Genomic DNA, 20495 nt, shown 5'->3' with positions numbered 1-20495 from the left:
GGTTGCATTTGCATTGAGACAATAATTACATCTTCATATCTATTTTTTTATGTTTGTTTGTTTGATTAAACATGAAAGAATGTACATGTACGTGGACCGGAAAATATTAGAACATTGACTTATTCTAAGTAAAGGAACATGCTCGACTAGTTGACTAATCATCACCATTGTTACTAGTAGGTTCCAGATGTGGTAGCCGTTTAATACGACCTCGGGGTAATAAACTTAGGTTTATCAGTTTTTCTACTGTTAATTTGTCGTGTTTGAGTAATATGTGAACATCTTTTGTAGTATCGTGTTTTTTAATATCATATTCTTTCCATTGGTTTATTTTAAGTGTCTTTCTTTTTCGTCGTCTGGAGTATAATGTGTAATGTTGATAATGCGTGATGCAAGCTGTTAATCGGCATGATTAATGGTGACTAATGGTTTGGAATGCCCTTTTTATTAGTTTTTTTCACTACTTTAACTTGATATATGAGGGTGTTTTTTAGTTTTAGACTAGTCGGTTAGTCTAATTCTTTTTCCTTGTTTAGTCGACTAAGAAATTAGTTGTCCTGATGATCCGTTAATGCATTGTAGGCTCAGGGGGCTAGCTTATCCCAGTGTCAGAATGTAAAAGTTGGGGTACACAGGACCACCAGAGAGAGACAACCACATACCAGAAGGGTCTGCTACAGAAATAAACGGCTGAGCGAGCCAAGCATAAAGTCTGAATGGCTAAGTCACTGTGGTAACTTGAACTAAACACCTAACCTGTTCTGGAGCATCTTATATTCTGAGTTTTGGTTTAACATCAGCTGGAAGTGCCAACTTTTCACAGAACCTTTAATTTACAGTATGTTTGAGGTACATTGTATATTCTCACTTTAAATGTGCAAGTTGTTAAGCCGTACCTAAGTAAAACCACTGAAACAGCGGGTCACATTTTCACAGCAACGAGCATGTATTCATTTGGTGCAGCGAATGTGTAAATGTTGGTATTCTTTATTATAATCTGCCAAGTCCGGAAATACAGCTTCTAGAACAAAAACCAAGAATACTTCTTCAATCAGTTTAAAATGTCAGAGCTTTAATGTTCAGTCATCACAGTGGAAATAAACAGCAACGCGGAGAGTGAGCCAGCAAAGGCAAACAAAACTATGTTGACCTTCCTTCGTAGAACACCCCCCGGAGGTCTGAACCTAGAGCCTTTTTGCTGTGAGATGAGATTGCTAACCGCTCCCAGTTGGGCTCTAGTAAGCTCAAGATTTCCTGTTTTTGCCATTCAGATTAGAGTGAGGATGTTTATTGTGTAGAGACTATTGAATCTTGATTTTTAATCTCCTGTGAGATGAGCTGAGGCTCTGTCCTCTCTCAAGGTCAGCCATGTTGTGGCTTTTTCTGCTGCATCAGGTGTTCGTGGGAAGCTCACCCTGCTTTGCTGTGCCTGGCTGCCTGCTTGGTATACACAAACTCGCTTTCTGTTAACAAATGCACACACTTCATTCCGTCTGCACACGGTACCTAAAGGGATATGTGTTTCCATACCCACAGCATAAACAGGCGGATGAAGTCACACAAAAAACATCTAGTTAATGTCAAATGGGATGAGCTGCCTTTGTGTGTGAGTTAACAGTAGCTCAGGGCAAGCTGTGTTTCCAACATGAAGCCCATGTCCATGTCAACAACTTGCCCGGGTTGTGCCAGGCCAGTCCGCTTGTGCATAGCAGTCAATACAGCCACGTGCTGCAGGTCAATAATGTGGTGGTTAAAAAAGGTGAACTGCGCTGTGCAGCATACAGAAAAGTTTATCATCTTTCCATTCAGACTTACTGCTTATATCAAAGACGGTCACAGGTCAAAAGAGTTCGTCGCTTTTCGATTGGTTTGGAAGAAGCTTAATCACTCTGGATTCAAGTGCATGCTTGTTATTTTCAGGACAAAGATCTCTGAGTCACTTAACTCATTCACTGCCAGCCATTGGCAGTGAATGAGTTAAACCCATTGACTCATTCACTGCCATTGACGGCTATAGACGTCAATGGCAGTGAATGAGTTAAATGTCTCAAAAGAAGGTGAGGCAAATATTTGGAGTCTCTAATACTGGCATTAAATTACTATCCATGTTAATAGATGACATGTGCCTTTTAAACATGGTGCCTTTTTTGCCTGAGCTACACTTTGTGTGCACCAGAGAGGCCGGAGGATTACGTATGCCCGGCAAGTCTGCCTCGGATGTAGAACCAGCTGCTTCAGTGTGGCTTGTGAAGATCCTCTTCCTCCTACGCTTTCTCCTCTCACGCCCCACTCTTGGCACCATCCTCTTGGGATTACAGAGCGTAGCCATTGACTGCCACAGAAATCTGGCTCTTTGGCTCCCAGGGGATGTAAAGTTCTTGGTCATTCCTGTTGTGTCACTGTGATCTATTTTGTTGCACTGACATGTTAAGATTTCCCTGGGAGGTTTTGTGGTGGGTGGTATTACAGAGATAATACCAGAGATGCGAAGATGTTCTCTCCTGTGATTATAGTCACGGTGATGATTCAGTGGGTGGGTGATGAGCGCTGTTAATATTCCCTAAAGTCACCTTAATCACTGTACAATGCTCCCACTATGTGTGCTTGGCACTGAACACAGGAAGGAGTGCTAGCTGTTTCTATGACGTGCAGAGACCCCTCAGGTAGTAACTTTATTCCATAGTCACATGATGACAAAATAATTTAAAGCATTTTTCAATTCATTCATTTGAAGGAAAAACATAGTTTTGGTTCAGGTTATAAGTCTGATGTGTAATAACTTCAAAGGACTTTCAGCTCCTACATGTTTCTGCTTGAACACATAATAACCTGCATCCGCTAAATGGAGCAAGATGATATAAGGTGTGATTTTAATAAACAAAGAACAAAGTGAACACACATTTAAAGATTCTCGGTTTAAAAACATTCAAAGGCTGCAGGTGGATCTTAAGAGCAGTAGTGAACGGTAACTATAGCTATACGTACAGGTTGTTTAGTTGTTATAAGTGATGGATGCATCGATGGTGTCAGTTTGTAAGCCTCACATTTCCTTGTTTGCGCCTTTGATATATCAGGGTTTGCATCTTCTCGTGATATGTTACATTACTGTAAATTAAATCTTTGTCGAACTGTTGCCTTTATAGAATAAGCACTTGAAGATATTAGGAAGTAGTCATTTTTCAACACAGAAAATCATTTCTGGTAAGTAGTAAATTACATGATTCTTATATAGCGCTTTTCTACTCTTCGTAGTACTCAAAGCGCTCTATACAACATGCCATATTCACACCCATTCGCACAAGCACAGTCTTCTATAATTTCAGTGCTTACTAACTACCATTCATACACATTCGTACTCCGATGCATCTGAGAGCAGCTTGGGGTTAATATCTTGCCCAAAGATATTTGGCATGCAGACTGGTGAAGCCAGGGATCGAACCACCAACTTCTTTGCATGTGTTTACTTTGTCTCACTCCTTCATTTAACAGATATGTTGTTTACCAAAGAGTAACTGCCACAGGCTGCAGTAGACTGTAAAGCAAACAAACTGTTTTTTACCAGACTAACATGAGAAATCGCTGCGCATGATGGATAAGTTGAAATGCTGCTGCACAACCAACTCGACCAGTCAGAGGCCGGTGTTGAGCTTTTTGGTAAGCGTAGTAACTTTTGGCGTGAGATTTGCATTGCTGAACATCCTATGCTAGCATTCTGCTTGTAGTTTGTGGCTGACGTTGATGAGGGTGGAGAACACATTCGTTTGCTATAACCTTTTAGGACTTTCTGGAATGTTTTTGGAACTTTCCCTTGAAATCAGACCTACTTGTGGAGATGTGAAAAAGAATGGCTGACCGAAAGATGCGAGGACTGTAAAAAGACTGTTTGAGGATGGAGACTTCAGACAGCACAGCTACCGCAGCGGGAAAGCCGATGGAGCTGATGATGTTGTTTGACTTTTGGTTCACATTGGACAGCGTGTGCCATGTGTCGTGCAAAAGTCATGACTTATCTGGTCTGCTGACTAAAGTTAATTTGTTTTTGTTTTTTTTCTACCACCCCAATCTCACCCACCCCCCCACCCCGCCCGTCTTCGCACATCTTTTCCTGTGTACCTTTTACACCACATCATGTTCTCAGTCTTGTCTCTTTTCTTATTCCCCACATTCCTCTCCATCCCTCTGCTTTCCCCCCCCTCTGTCGAGTTCCTACATGTGATTTCTTTTTATCTCGTTCCTCTTTCTCCCTCTTGCTCTACCTCTTCACATCCTCCCCCTTCCCTCCCGCCCCCTCCCTCTCTCCCCCTCCCTCTCCGCTTCTCTGGCAGGCTTCTCATTGCAGTGAGTCAGTATCATGGAGGCAGGCAGCGGGGCTGCCGCAGCGGTGGGGAGTGCAGCACTGGGTTTACTGGGAGCCACAGCCACATCCAGCCATGACATCTTGGACAGGTAAGCGAGCTGCATGAGGCTGGCACACACCCCCAGGAACACACTGCCCCCGACGTTCTCCATCAGAGTGGAGAGTGTGTGGAAGAGAAGGACCACACCTTAGGGCTTTGAATAGCATGTTAGTTTGTTTATACTCAGAAAACAGGTATGGAGAGTTTGTGAGCATCTGTGTGTGTTTTGGGGGTGAGGTCGGAGGATGGGAAGGGGTGTGTGTGTGCTTGCTTACTTACAGTAAGTGAGCCCATCTTCTTCTCTCTGTGCATGCGTGTGTCTCGTCTTCTGTACCATTACTCTCACTTCATGTGAGGCAAATGCACTGGCAGGCAGTTCAGTTTTTCAGCTGATAGTTGGAGAATCTGGTTTGTGCTCGTAAGAGTGTGTGTGTGTTCACGCTATGACACAAGGGGGGAGTTACTTGGCTTCCTCTGTGCCTGAAGGAGAAATGACACCAGGGTATGCGCATGCAGAGGAGGAGGGGAGGCATTGGTAAACGTGCCTGAGCGCTGTAGCTTTGCTGATAGGTTGAGTTTGTACAGCCCCCCCCCCCTCACACTCCAGCACACACACACACAGACACACACACACACAGAAACCGTAAAGCCCCATAGCAACTAGCCATCACTGCTGGAAACTCCTCATTCAGACTCCCAGATCCCAGCTCCAAAAACCAGTGTCCCCATCGATAGGCTGAGTAGATCAGCTTTCAGCTAGTTACGTCATCTCTACAGCTGTGCACCCACACCCACACGGACTGTCGTCACACACACCCTCCCCTCAAGCATGCACATTCACAAAAACGCATATGGACTTTCATCCAGTAAACACGCATGCTTCACAGGGATGTTTTAGGACAAACACTGCTGTAGCTGTTCCAAGGTATGCCTCCCTGTGCATAGCGAGCTCTATCATGAGCCAGCGGGTGCTCCTGGAACATTCCGGTTGTTACGCTCTCTACCACTGAGGTATAAGTAATCTCCGACACGTTCCGGGGATCTCCTTTGACACATTATACAATGTGAGATTGCATAATGAAGGGAATGAAGGCTGTGAGTCATTTAGCTGTTATTTCCTTACTATTTCTGTTAGTCACCACTCGCATTTGATTGACGAAGACAGATTTTCTGCAGCCTTCTCTGAACTACACCTTTATGCTGTTCGTCTGAGCAGGTAGACAGAGGCCTCTGTCTATCTCGCCAACGTTACTGCTAATGTGGGCTATTCTCGCTGCTGGATTAGTGGCGTGTCGTGCGCATCTGTCTGTGTTTTTGCAGATGTGCTGTCTAGCTTAGTTTTTCTATTTTTTGCTCATGGTGTTGGGGATTACAGTTAAGGCCGCTCAGCTCTTCCACCTGCCCCTTTCTCAGTGCCCCTCCAGTCCTGAACTGGGTCTAAATCCTGTACTGAGGTTACCATGGCAGCAGCAGCTTAGCATATATGAGACAGTGGTCCCACGTTACTAGTGAGAGCAAGCTGGTGAAAAATTAGAAGAGGTGAAGATGAGCAAAGGGAAACTATGAATTGGATGATTCCTTTTTTGCTAAATGTTTCCTGATGATGATGATGTATAAAGTATCTATACAGGAGTATGTCTGCTCAACCTGACACTGCAGATTATTTCTTTTTTCTGTGTGGGTAGGAGAAGGTTTTTGGCTTGACCTAGTGCAGTATAAAAGTAGCCGGCTGAATCGTGGTGGACAAAGTTTGATCACAGGATCAGGAGCCGGGACTGACGAGTGACGAGAACCCCAATTGGGGACACGAGGGCCTCAGGAGGTGACGCAGAGCTGAATGCTGTAAAGCTGCATGCTGTTTTGGGATGTCGTAATCAAGTCTGGGATAAGCGGACCACAGAGCAGGATGGAGTGCAGGAGGAGGCCTATGCAAACGAACCAAATGGATCACATTGCTGGTAATTTAAGGCGGGCGCAGGCTGCTGGGGGTATAGCTTTCATGTGTTGATTCAGGGATCTGATAAAACGTTAATGAGTAACTTGATGTTTATCTGAGCTCACAAGATGTGCAGGTTTGAGCTGAGAGTGCAGCATGTTTTTTAACATGTCACCTAAGGGCAAGTATGTCAGTTTTTACTTGTGAATATACATTTACTTTTTGTTGTTAATACTGCTAAACACATTAAAACAACTGAGTCTTTCTGCTTTGACAAGTCTGAGGAAATATCCTTGATTATGTCATAGTGTTGTCATCGTTTGTGATATTGTGTTTTTGGCGATTAGGTTTAGAGACTAGTGTGCAAGATCTGAGGAAATTACCACAGCAAGGGTCTAATGAAAGATCATTTTGAGTTGCATTGTGGGAAATCTCTGCCTTTGCTCCTTTCTGATTGTTTTGATTTTGCAAAATGTTCAGAGACATATTACGTTGCAGCCTTTTAAACAGAGTGGCTGGGTTTACAAAGCATACACAGCTTATGAGTCTATGGGGAAGAAAATGCCATCTGATTCAGGATAACATCATTTGTCTCGTGACTATGGAAGTTAATCATGAGACAAGTTAAATCTTTGAATAGGAAACATAATGTTTGGATCTTGGGCAATGTGGTGACAAATGTCCTAATAAGAAAAAATAACTTTCCTATATGTAGCACATGTTGTACATACATGTCCAGACTCGAAAACAAGCATCTTAAAACTATATAGCGCAGAAGTCCCACCCACTTGTTTTTCAAACCTGGGTTTGCGAGGGGCAGCCAGTGAGAAGAAAACTGCCTTAAAGGGCACCAAGGCCCAGTATAAGATACATAGGAGTTATGTGTTAATTGGGAATCATGCAAAGCTGCTCCAGCAAATTCTAAAGAAATAAAGGTGCAGTTTGAAATGAGCAGAACACGTCCCCTTTAACAAACTCTTCCAAGTGAATTAATCAGAGAGGCTTCAAATTCAGATTTGGTTCGTGTCCTCTGAAGAGCGTTGCAATGCATCATTATGGAAATTGTGACTTTTCATTGAACAGTGTTTCATTGAACATTGTTGCCGTGGCAACATCCAGGCATACAATGTGCGGCCGTGAAAAAGAAAGTTGTTTTAACACAATTGTACATTGTCCAATGTTCCTATGCTGAGAGAGACATTCTGTGTCGTAGGGCAACAGAAAGCCGACAGTAGATGTATTTCCACATGTGATGTGCAGCTTCGTAACAATTATGTCGATCCATTCACTCTTAATGTCTAAGAATGAATGGATCTACATCAGCGGTCCCCAACCTTTTTTGCGCCACGGACTGGTTTATGCCCGACATTATTTTCTTTTCTAAATGTACTTGTATATTGTTCACATGTTGAAATAAATTACCAATCAATCAATCAATCAATTATTTTCACGGACCGGCCTTTAAGGTGTCGCGGATAAATACAACAAAATAAAACTAGTACCGGTACCGAAAAAAAGAAGATTTATTCATAACACACGTGAAAAGACCCAGGAAAACAGAGTTAACGATAAAAACGATAACAAAATAACGCTGAAAACCGATAAAAACCCTGAAAACCAGACATTTCACGCTTGAGCCTCAACTCTCGCGGCCCGGTACCAAACGACTCATGGACCGGTACCGGTCCGAGGCCCGGGGGTTGGGGACCGCTGATCTACATGACGCCAAAGCCCCTCAACTCTCTCACACTAATGAGCACAAAGGTACAAGGACCCAATCACTGGTGCTTGGAGATTTAAAATCTTTTAGTCCTTAGTCACTAGTCAGCAATAACCCAGGAAAATGCACTTTTTAAATTATGATTACATTTATTAAGAGAAATAAGCTGTCCAACCTACCTGGCTTTTTCTGAAAAAGTAGTTACCCCCTCACTTGTCCCAGACCTCTTTTACCTTGTCAACAGTCAGTGTTCATGACTCAACAGCAAGAAAGAGAATGGAAAAAAATGGTATCCAAGGGAGAAAGCCACTGCTGGACTAACAGGATCATCTCACTTTTACCAAAAAACATCTTAATGATCCACAAGACTTTTTAAAGGTTTGCATTTCATTACATCTGTCATAAAACTAACACAGCATTTCATAAACTGAACAGCACACCACCAGTCAAACATGGTTGTGGTAGTGTAATATTCTGGGGCCACTTCAGGACCTGAACAGCATCCCATAATTGATGAAACCATAAATTCTGTTCTCTGAAAGGAGAATGTTTGGACCTTGAAATCAGCATGTCCACCTCTGAATTTAACATAAATAATAATATTGTAATAAAAATTACAAAGTGTGCCACTTATCGCAAAGTTCATATCTGACCCAACAGCATCATTATTCATATATATTCGTATATATCCACATACGTATCTTAGATTTTTAATAATATATGCTGCCCAGCAGCCACGCTACTCTTTAATGGTTGGTTAATGGTTATTACAGTCGAGCATTTATTCCATGCCCAGTTTTTGCTGAGCAACAGATATACTTAATCAATAGCAGAGAAATATTTATGGAGCCATCAAGACATATTTCAGTTGAGCATTGATAGCTGCTGACCCTGTAGTGCTGTTTAAAAGTACAGCTGGAGCACAACAACATGCCGGATCAGAGCTTCCCCTTCATAGGATGAAAACAGTTCATTAGTAACTGGTAGAAATATGTGGATGGAAGTCCCGTCTGTGATGCCATATGTAGGACAGATAAACTGCCTCACTGGGATGGCAGCTAAACTGCTGGCTGACTGGAGAGACTTCCAGCCTGTGGATGAGATCCAAAACATGCATAAGGTTGAAATCCTGTGCGCTGCCTACTGATGGATTCCACCCTGTTTGCTGTCTTTCTATCCATTTATTGCTGCTCTTTGCTTTCCCAGATTTTTTCCTTTTAAATGGGAAATGACATGCATCAGACTTTACTTTTGATCTGCTCAAAAGAACATTTTATTATTATTATTGTTATTATTGATATTTCATAGCCGGTCAGAGAAAAAAGCCCAGTTTTCTATTGAATTTTCACGTATTGATGCCCTGAATAGAACATGCCATTTTTCCAATTGAGGTTTTTTGTCAGGCACGTTAGTTTCCAGTTGATGCTCCACGGATTATCCAACCCAAAATTATAAGTATCAAAACTTTATAAAAAATGGTCTGGTCTTATTAACTTAATATCTAGAATTTTAGTTATTGTACATTATCAGGATGTTCTTTGTGACCAAGACGTGAGGTGATGCAAGAGTTAAAATGAAAAACCAGAGTGCATCAAACTATTTGCAACATGAAATGTATTTAACTTTGCTTTTGGAACCTTGGGAATCCTGTTTAACTTGGAGTTAGATGGGAATCTAAAATAAGGGAGGAAAATGACACCTGTGGAACCTGTTATATGCAGTAGCAGAAGAAATGCAAACTGATACCCCTGAAAACCACATTGTTAGTTGTTAAACCAAGAGAAAAAAAAACTAGTGGACTTTTTTTCTTCTTTCTGAGACAGAAAACCTATAAAATGTTTTAAACTGAGCAAATTATAAATGGACGAAGTCAGGAATTGGCCAAACAAATTCACCTCAAAATCCAAATCCATTTTGGAGCTGTGTGAAACCACTAATACATTTCCTCAGTAGTTGCTGATATGTGAGGTGCTTTGCTCCATGTATAACATTGCAAGCACAAAAAGTCAGTTTAGTTTGCTGGCTGATGTTAGCTGTGCTTGCAGGTTTTTTTCCATGTCGGTATCAACATCCCGGTGCAGAATGCGGTTACACCCTGCTTTGGATGCTTGCTTATATTTCAGTTTGATCTGATGAAGCTGATGTCCAGCTGCTTTGTTGTTTAAAAAAACAAAGCAAAACAAAAAGAGATCAAAGTAGTGTAGATGAGTGCTGGTTAACACGGCTATCATCTGTTTTCTAGCCCCCAACACGTTTACAACTGTCATTGTAACATCTACTGACAGAACATTAATAATGTCTCTGAGTTCCCACATTATGAACTGATCACCTGCATGTCTTTGGACTGTGGGAGGAAGCCAGGTTACCTGGAGAAAACACACAGGGAGACTTGCTGACCCCATACGGGAAAGCCCCCGCTCACAGTGAGGTGCCACTGCTAAGCACCACATCACTGTGCTGCCTCTTAGCATTCTTGTCAAATCCAAAATCAACCAAAATGCAGATTTTTGTCCTCTCATGAAGCTGAAAAATCTCCAGAGAGCACCACGAGTACCGAGTTCTGCCATTTTTTCGTAGACACAAAACAAACAAATGTTACTGTGTTGCCTGCATAGTTGTCAGGCTTTGGTGGCGCTACAGCAGTGTCTACATGACTGATTAAAAGTGTGATAATCAAACATGGTTTTAATGATGAAGCTGAATGATAACACTGATTGTTGGGCATTTCGGCACTGAACCCAGCAACGTCTTCACCGGTATTGAAAAAGGTGTAATATGATGTAATCATGGTAGTCGTGAGATGCAAGGGTTCTGTGCTTCAGTTTCACAGCTCCGCACCGGAGTTGTCAGAATCCCAGAGATCTCACTTCAGAGGCTTTATGGTGATCACGTTCAGGCAATGATATGATGTGCTTCATGATAGAACTGTGAGATTCTGATAGCTCTGTTCACCTAAGGCGAATGCAGAGTTAGTCATATAAATGTCAGGAGGCCATACCTTCATCTGTCTTGAATAGGACGCAACCCTTTGTTTTTAAAGCATGTGCTTTCAGGTTTCATTCACCAAACAACTGAGTTATATTTACACATCGGCCTACCGGCAAATGCCCAATGTCCAGTCCAGCTGTGTTAACCTGCAACCAAATCTGCAGCTCCACACAGCAATGTTACGACTTGGATTATATCGTATAACTCGTAACTCTTATGCTAGCTCCCCCCTGTAGCCTACTGTCTGAAATACCCGACGGTTGCAATAATTCTTTAAGTGTTATTTTTTTGGTATTCTAATTTCACCGAAGTTTACTAAACTCAACAAACTTAATATTACTTACCGGGACATTTATTCTCTCCTCATTTTCTTTCGCCGAAAAATTGTTTCCTGCGGCGCCTCTTTCGCGCTTGGCTCTCCTACCTTTGCTAACGTGATGCTCATAGTGCAAAAGCCGATGCTGCATTCACTTACACTCGGATATCTGAGCTTCACTGTGAAAACATAACCGTCCATTTGATATTTGATTGAATTTTATTGTTTTAGCTTCGGGGTGGCACCTGGGGTGGCCAGTCTGGTTGGGAGGGTGGTATTTTTTTTTTAGCGCTCTGGCAGTGCTCATCCTTTTCCACCTTGCACAAAGAAGCAGTCCTGATGATGGGTTAGGGACCTTCTTCAGCCCTGTCCAGCTCTTCTGGAGCTCTTCAGGAGGAATCGGACTACCTGTGCAACCTCTGTAGGGTTAGATATCGCCTCATGCTGTCAGTTGTGACATTGACCCTAGCTTGTAAACAACAGAAAATGTGAGTAGGGAAAAGTGTCAGTGGCCTCCACCTGTAAAGCCACTGCTGTTTCCCGGGGTTGTACCACTGTTGCCTCTGCAGAGCACCTGTTGCTAATTTTGTTAACACCAAAGCAGCTGAAAATGATTAACAACACCCTCTGCTACTCGGCTGCCCAGGACAATATCCTGCAAGTTAACGTGATGCTATACTCAGATTAAAATGTGTTTCTTTTCTTTTTTGGCTGTGTGCGTGTGTGTGTGCGTGTGTGTGTGCGTGTGTGTGTGCGTGTGTGTGTGCGCGTGCGTGCGTGCGTGCGGTTTTTAGTGAAATTTCAGCTCGGTTTCGGGATATTCAATCACTGAAAGGAAATGTATTAAAACAACAGTGGGGAACTAAAACTAGTTCCACCTCTGTGAGGGAGAGACTTCCTAAGCCTTTTATACGTCTGAATATCTGAAATGTGAATACTGTTCCAGTACCAAAGATGATATAGACTCATTTATGCCTCTTGCCAGAGAAAACATTCCACTGTATATAAAACATAAAGAAATAGAAATTGCAGAGAGTTAAAACCTTTCGCTTCCTTTTTGATGGTAATTAGCCCAAAGGCTTAGGAAGTCTCTCTGCGTCACGGAGGTGGAACCAGTTTCAGTTCCCCACCGTTGTTTTCATTCATTCCCTTTCAGTGATTGAATGTCCCGAAACAGAGCTCGAATTTCACATAAAAATTTCTGGAGCCAGAGGCAGCTCCTAGAAGCTGGTTATGTTATATTGGATAGCCAGGCCCTGCCCAGCTGCTTCTCACGTTAAAGTACAGTATGTTGATTCACAGACTAATCAGTGTCCTAGCAAGTCTGTCTGTAATAGCGATGAAGTTGGCTGAGTTTTTAAATTGCACACTTTTAAAACACAAAGTCATGGAAGGAACCGAAAGAAACAACTGTCACCGTCAGTGCAATAAACTGCTTTCTTTCAGTTCTGGACGTGCTGATTCACTAGCTTATTCCTTGTGGATAAATTATTGACTTGAAATATCAATTTAAACTAAACAAATTCACTTAATTCTTGTGAGGCCGAACATGAGGCAGTATACTCCCTGCAGCCCCCATTTGCTATTTGCTGGATATCTCTTTCACCAAACCAGTGCCATGATATTCTCTGGAGGGTAATATTGGCAGTTCTAAAAGTGGCATGTATCCATGTGTGTTCAGTTCAGTACAGAAAACATGTTTATGCTCTTAAGAGTTGCTCTCATAAATAGTGATCAGAGCCACCCAAACTGGCATTACTAGTTGTTGTTGTGCTTTGTCTGTATTTATTCATGTCTCATCTCTGACTTTGTGCCGTTTACCTTTAGACTCGCCTTCATTTGCAAATTACTGCTCGTCAAGTGAGTGATTTCCGTCTTGTATGCATGAATATTTTTATTCATGCTTTCAAATGCTGTTCTGGACTCATTCTTTGTGAGTGACTCTCATATCAATATGGAAATTACTCTCAAAGTTTAGTTGACCCCAAGTCCCAAAGGTACTACAGAACTGTAATGGAAGCATCTCAAATTCATTTCACAGCAGGAGAACAAGCCTAAACATTCAGTCATAAGCATTCACTCCAGCCAAAAGAAGAACAACAGATGGTGTCCCCACAGCGTCCAGTTGTCGTCGTCATAACCAACCATCACAGTCAATCAGTCAGTCTGGGATTACACAGAGAGACGACGCTATGATAGGAAAAAGCCACAATCAGTCTGAGGAAAACTCACTGACACCATGACAGGATTTAAGTGTTTTATTTGTCGTTCCTTACATCAGATCTGGCTTCACAGATTTGTTCTTTTGTCTTCTTTGACGCGTGTCACTCATTAATCAATTATATTTATTGGTTATACAATCATAGAATCTAAAACATTACATAGTCTTAGTTTTTCATTAATGAGTATTAGGGGGTATTCTGTTTGTTATGCGATGGTAAACAAAATATCTTCACGTTTTGGTCTCTTCAAATAACTTGAAGATGACACTTATTGCTCTGGTGTTACAGCCACAGCCCTCTAATAACTATTCAGCCAACCCTGTAATGTACATACTGGTGGCTTGTGTCTGCACAGCCTGGCCTGATTAGTTTTGCTAATTGCAAAGTCTGCTTCAGTAATGGCTCAGAGTGTTTATTAGTGGTGTAACCATTTTCTTTTCCACAGTTGTTTTATTGTCCTTTTCAAACCTCTGGGGAAAAAGGAAAAGCATGATGATAGTGGGTTAGACTCTCATTTTATAGCACAATGTTTAAAATACAAACTATAGATGTAGCCACAGTTTAGTGAAGTGCAGGTGTTGGTAAATGTTTTTGGTGTTTCTGTCTTGGCGCTGGACGTGATAAATGAACGGTGTGTCTGACTAACAGAGACGTACTGTAGGCTAATCTCAAGGTAGCACCTCCCCAAAGCAAACCCTGCTTTATCCTCTGTTATTCTAGTGAGACCACTATGCACAACATGATCCTCACGTTATATTCATAAGACTTGAAAATAGCAATTGAGACTCATCAGGAAAGGGTTTACTGAGCTTGTAGTTAATTTGCTGAACAGTAGATCTTTATGCAAATGGACTTTTTGCAGAGCTGCCCCATGCTTCCACGTTGGCTTCACTTTTCAGGCCCAGGAGCCACATCCATCTTTTAAATACAGTTTATGGTATTTGTCCACAGGACTTGGTTAACGAGGGCAGCACAGCATTTCCTGACAGCGAGGTCTGGGTTTGTATCCACCATCTGGCTGGGGTCTTTCTGTGGCGTTTGCGTGTTGTCCCTGTGTTTGCACGGGTTCTCTATGGATTCTCCGGTTTACGCCATTAGTCCAACAACATGCGCCGTTGGGTTAGGTTAAAATGACCACATGTGTGGTTGTGACTGCTATCTCTGTGTCTAGGGAGTAGCCTGCCCTGTGGTAGCTGTCATAGTCTCCAATGGAGCGTCCTCTTTATCTTCAAACTAGTATCTTCATTTGAAGGGTGAGACCTGCACCAGACGGACCTAAAAATGCATGAAAAACCACAGGATTTCTGTTCGTGGCTGAGGACATGTTGAGTCAGACATTCAGTGGCTCCAGTACTGAGGCAGCCTAATAGAGGAGAAATGAGAAAGTTGAGGTTCAGGATAAATGTGGGGAGAGATTCATGGCTTTCATTTTCAGAGCAAAAAACAAGCTGCTGTTGCTTTTCGTGGCGTAAAATTGTGATGCTGATGGAAATGCTGGAAAACTAGTCAAGACTGAAACTTTCACACAGTCTCGTATGTGGAGTTCGTTGCATTTGATCTTACACAATTGGAGAGAGAAAGATTTGACTCAGCAGGCCGGGAGCTTAGCAGAGGGAAGTTTTCTGTCAGTTTCTCCTCTTATCTGTTTTTGTGGCTGGGAAGAAGGTAGGCAGGAAAGCAGAGACGAGCGCTGTTCAAGATGAGCAAGCTTTTCTGGCTGCAGTCTTATAAGAATGTTTGACAGAGAAGCTGTGGAGGGCAGTCTCTTTCTTTTTACATGCAAACTCGGAGGCATTCTGAGAAGTCTGTGATTTCACTTCACTTTTGAACAGAAAAGGTGGCACTGGGCGAATAAAATGCACTAAAACGGTTGGCCTTTATCTGTGGTGTCTCAAAGTGCTTCACACTTTGTCAGTAGTTCCTCAGCCTTCCCTGATAAGTGCTGCTCAAAGCTTGTCATCATGCTCAGGCTGTGCGACAGTAGTCAAAAAATTCTGAAGGCCTTCTCACAAGTTATTTCATATCATTTACCGTGTGGCCAGCGAGCTGACTTTCAGGATAAATAACTGAAGTCAGGGAAGAGCCCAGATAATACTGGCCTGTCAGAGATACTTTGGTATTGGATTGATGTGTCCAGTATACATGGGAATGCTGCTGTAATGTATAAACAGTGTCTCACACTCTATTTTTATTTTTAAATCTAATCCAATATATCCATATTCTCTCATCACCACCCAAGAACATCCAGTATTGGTTGTTTGTGGGATGAAACATTTCATGCAAACTGATTTGTTTGTAATCACATTTTTTTTTTAAATAAAATATTTCTTTCCAAGAATGATGTGTGGACACATCTGCTATGTGCACTCACATACTTTCAGACTAAGACACTTTTAACAGCACATGTACGATGAGCTAGCATGATACTTTTCGTTGCCATGACAAATGGATTATACCTTCCCTCCATAACTTTATCAAACACTTTTACACAATCCAACCAAAGCTCTCGATGGCTCTGGTTCAGATTCAGCACTCTTTAGAAGAGAACTGTCACAGCAGTGTGTTTGGGCACAGCGCTCTAGTGTCTCCAGTAGAACAAATGTTAGTTGGATTTGGTTACTATGGAAGGAAAGAAGCTCCGCTGACTGGGAGGCCCGACCGGAGGATGGAGATTAAAGAGCTGAAGAACATTCAAAGGGATTTCCCTTTATTTTAGAACTTTCCAGAATTACCTCTCACTAAATATTTAATCTTGCATTAAAGGAGGACGTGACATCACTGAGTCATGGAGTAGCTTTATTAGACTCTCCATCAAGGAGAACGTGGCATTTTGCCAATAAATAAAAGCCACAATACTTTCTGCTGGTTCTGTTCCAGTAGCCTCTCTTAAATTTATCAACCTAGTATATTGAATAATGCATAATGAGTCAAATGCAAAACGCCTGAAATAAAATAGAATAGAGTAGAATAGGCCTTTATTGTCATTGTACATGCATAACGAAACTGTGGGTGCTCCACACTATCAATGCTGGAATATACACTCAACAAAAATATAAACGCAACACCTTTGTTACTGCTCCCATTCCCCATGGGATGGACGTAGAGACCTAAAATTCATTCCAGATACACAATATAACCATCCCTCCCAAACAGTGGTCACAAATCAGTCCAAATGTGTGCTAGTGGGCACATCTGCTATATTGAGATAATCCATCCCACCTCACAGGTGTGCCACATCAGGATGCTGATCTGACATCATGAGTAGTGCACAGGTGTACCTCAGACTGCCCACAACAAAAGGCCACCCTGGAATGTGCAGTTTTGTCTCACAGCAAAATGCCACAGATGCCACAAGCAATGAGGGAGCGTGCAATTGGCATGCTGACAGCAGGAATGTCAACCAGATCTGTCGCCCGTGCATTGAATGTTCATTTCTCAACCATAAGCCGTCTCCACAGGCGTTTCAGAGAATATGGCAGCACATCCAACCGGCCTCACAACCGCAGACCTCGTGTAACCACACCAGCCCAGGACCTCCACATCCAGCAGGTTCACCTCCAAGATCGTCTGAGACCAGCCACCCAGACAGCTGCTGGAACAATTGGTTTGCACAACCAAACAATTTCTGCACAAACTGTCAGAAACCGTCTCAGGGACGCTCAACTGCATGCCCGTCGTCCTCATCGGGGTCTTGACCTGACTCCAGCTCGTCGCCGTAACAGACTTGTGTGGGCAAATGCTCACATTCGATGGCGTCTGGCACGTTGGAGAGGTGTGCGCTTCACGGATGAATCATGGTTCACATTGTTCAGGGCAGATGGCAGCTGAGAATGTCCCAGTTCTTGCATGGCCAGCATACTCACCGGACATGTCACCCATTGAGCATGTTCGGGATGTGCTTGACCGGCGTATACGACAGCGTGTACCAGTTCCCACGAATATCCAACAACCTCGCACAGCCATTGAAGTGGAGTGGACCAACATTCCACAGGCCACAATTGATAATCTGATAGACTCCATGCGACGATGTGTTGCACTGCATGAGGCAAATGGTGGTCACACCAGATACTGACCGGTTCTGGGTCCCCAGACCCCCAATAGTGCAAAAAACTGCACATTCCAGGGTGGCCTTTTGTTGTGGGCAGTCTGAGGTACACCTGTGCACTACTCATGATGTCAGATCAGCATCCTGATGTGGCACACCTGTGAGGTGGGATGGATTATCTCAATATGGCAGATGTGCCCACTACCACACATTTGGACTGATTTGTGACCACTGTTTGGGAGGGATGGTTATATTGTGTATCTGGAATGAATTTTAGGTCTCTACGTCCATCCCATGGGGAATGGGAGCAGTAACAAAGGTGTTGCGTTTATATTTTTGTTGAGTGTAATATAATTAGCAAACAGGAGAAATTAATACAATGAAGAGGGATATACAGTGGGGCAAAAAAGTATTTAGTCAGCCACCGATTGTGCAAGTTCCCCCACTTAAAATGATGACAGAGGTCAGTAATTTGCACCAGAGGTACACTTCAACTGTGAGAGACAGAATGTGAAAAAAAAAATCCATGAATCCACATGGTAGGATTTGTAAAGAATTTATTCGTAAATTAGGGTGGAAAATAAGTATTTGGTCACCTCAAACAAGGAAAATCTCTGGCTCTCACAGACCTGTAACGTCTTCTGTAAGAAGCTTTTCTGTCCCCCACTCGTTACCTGTATGAATGGCACCTGTTTGAACTCATCATCTGTATAAAAGACACCTGTCCACAGCCTCAAACAGTCAGACTCCAAACTCCGCCATGGCCAAGACCAAAGAGCTTTCGAAGGACACCAGGAAAAGTATTGTAGACCTGCACCAGACTGGGAAGAGTGAATCTACAATAGGCAAGCAGCTTGGTGTGAAAAAATCAACTGTGGGAGCAATCATCAGAAAATGGAAGACATACAAGACCACTGATAATCTCCCTCGATCTGGGGCTCCACGCAAGATCTCATCCCGTGGGGTCAAAATGATCATGAGAACGGTGAGCAAAGATCCCAGAACCACACGGGGGGACCTGGTGAATGACCTGCAGAGAGCTGGGACCAAAGTAACAAAGGTCACCATCAGTAACACACTACAACGGCAGGGAATCAAATCCCGCAGTGCCAGACGTGTTCCGCTGCTGAAGCCAGTGCATGTCCAGGCCCGTCTGAAGTTTGCCAGAGAGCACATGGATGATACAGCAGAGGATTGGGAGAATGTCATGTGGTCAGATGAAACCAAAGTAGAACTTTTTGGTATAAACTCAACTCGTCGTGTTTGGAGGAAGAAGAATACTGAGTTGCATCCCAAGAACACCATACCTACTGTGAAGCATGGGGGTGGAAACATCATGCTATGGGGCTGTTTTTCTGCCAAGGGGACAGGACGACTGATCCGTGTTAAGGACAGAATGAATGGGGTAGAGATGGCACGATACCACTTTTTTATGTCCGATACCGATACCGATATCATAAATTTGGATATCTGCCGATACCGATATGAATCCGATATAGTGTTTTTTAATCAACAAAACTGTTTTTTTAAATATCTTGCTGCATTTTGTATAAGTTCATACTCAAGTTTAAAACAACAACTACACTAAAGCTATTCTGTTATACCTGTATACAAAAAAAATATTTCATAGTTCAGCAATACTGATCAATCTAATAAACTTAAACCTACACCATCCTCCCTATTCTGGTATTTTAAAGAGTACTTAGCGTAAATATTAAGCAACCTAACTAATAGGGTTCCAACTCCCAGCAACAACAAAAATAAATAAATAAAAAATAGGGAACCACCCCTCACGCTCCACCTCATGATGCTTAATCGACGTAATCAACCTTAATTTGATGCAGTGTGAAAAAAAAATGCACAGAAATCAATTATTTTTCAAGAAATATTAAATAGATTCAACATCTTTCTTCAACAAAATTGCAGACTGCACAGATGGTACCTTCCCAAAGGAAAATGTACTATAGCTTACTAGGGTATATTAGACTTAATAGTCACTATATACAGTAATTGACTTCTATTCATTTTACATCAAATTAAAACTTTGGGTGTCAGATAATTATTTATTAAAAGCTCGACATTTTAAATGAGAATAAGAAAGAAAAGTATGTCTTTGTGCCCCCTTTTCCCTGTTAATGCCCTATCGGCCCCCCTGGCTAAACTTTGCTAGATCCGCCCCTGCACAGTTACCAGCCGTCAGCTACGTAGAAAAAGATCCTGGTGTAGAAAGTAATATTAAATAAATTGTAACAACAGCTTATCAAGCTTAAACGTGCTGCTGTTGTTCAGCCGCTGGTTTGCTCTTTCTGGCGCAAAGTGGACCAAAAACAAACAAGAGAGACTCACGACAGAAAAGCCGATCAGCTGATCATTAGCAGTTTCACGATTGAAGTAGCAGCCGGAGAGCGAGAGGCAGTCGCTTGTTAAGCTTAACGTGGGAATGCTTTACAAACATTCAGAGATGGACTTACACACTTGCTTTACTTCTCTCGGGATAACTTTGTCGGAGATGAAATGCCAGGTTGCTAGCGAAGCTCCAAATGCTATCCAGACCACCGACAGGTCCCGCATGCCACAGCTGCTCTATCACGTGATGCATACTGCTCCAACGTTCTGAGGCGAGTTACGGCGTGTTGCAAGTTTTGTGAGGTGCTTTCGTGATATTTAATGGATCGGATTACATTTTTTATTTTTCTCCGATATCCGATCCAGTAATTTAGGTCAGTATCGGACCGATACGTAATATCGGATCGGTCCATCTCTAGAATGGGGCCATGTATCGTGAGATTTTGAGCCAAAACCTCCTTCCACCAGTGAGAACTTTGAAGATGAAACGAGGCTGGGTCTTCCAACATGACAATGATCCAAAAC

The 20495-nt window shown here is 42.5% G+C and overlaps 1 protein-coding gene across 6 annotated transcripts in view; it reads left to right on the top strand.

Moving 5' to 3' along the window:
- The window catches only part of arhgap32b (Rho GTPase activating protein 32b), a 126403-nt gene that overhangs the window by 35329 nt on the left and 70579 nt on the right, over positions 1-20495 (top strand). For 4 of the 6 annotated variants that reach the window (XM_012923626.3, XM_004567430.3, XM_012923628.3 and 1 more), the window contains exon 2: positions 4139-4446. In XM_012923626.3, the coding sequence (XP_012779080.2) occupies positions 4352-4446 (95 nt within the window). In that variant the 5' untranslated portion in view covers positions 4139-4351. The remainder of the gene's footprint in view (positions 1-4138; positions 4447-20495) is intronic. The other 2 variants (XM_023153341.3, XM_012923627.3) reach the window with 1 other exon arrangement.

The sequence above is a fragment of the Maylandia zebra genome, linkage group LG10 (genome assembly GCF_041146795.1).
Source record: "Maylandia zebra isolate NMK-2024a linkage group LG10, Mzebra_GT3a, whole genome shotgun sequence".
Lineage (NCBI taxonomy): Eukaryota > Metazoa > Chordata > Actinopteri > Cichliformes > Cichlidae > Maylandia > Maylandia zebra.
This window is presented reverse-complemented; position numbering and strand designations above follow the sequence as displayed.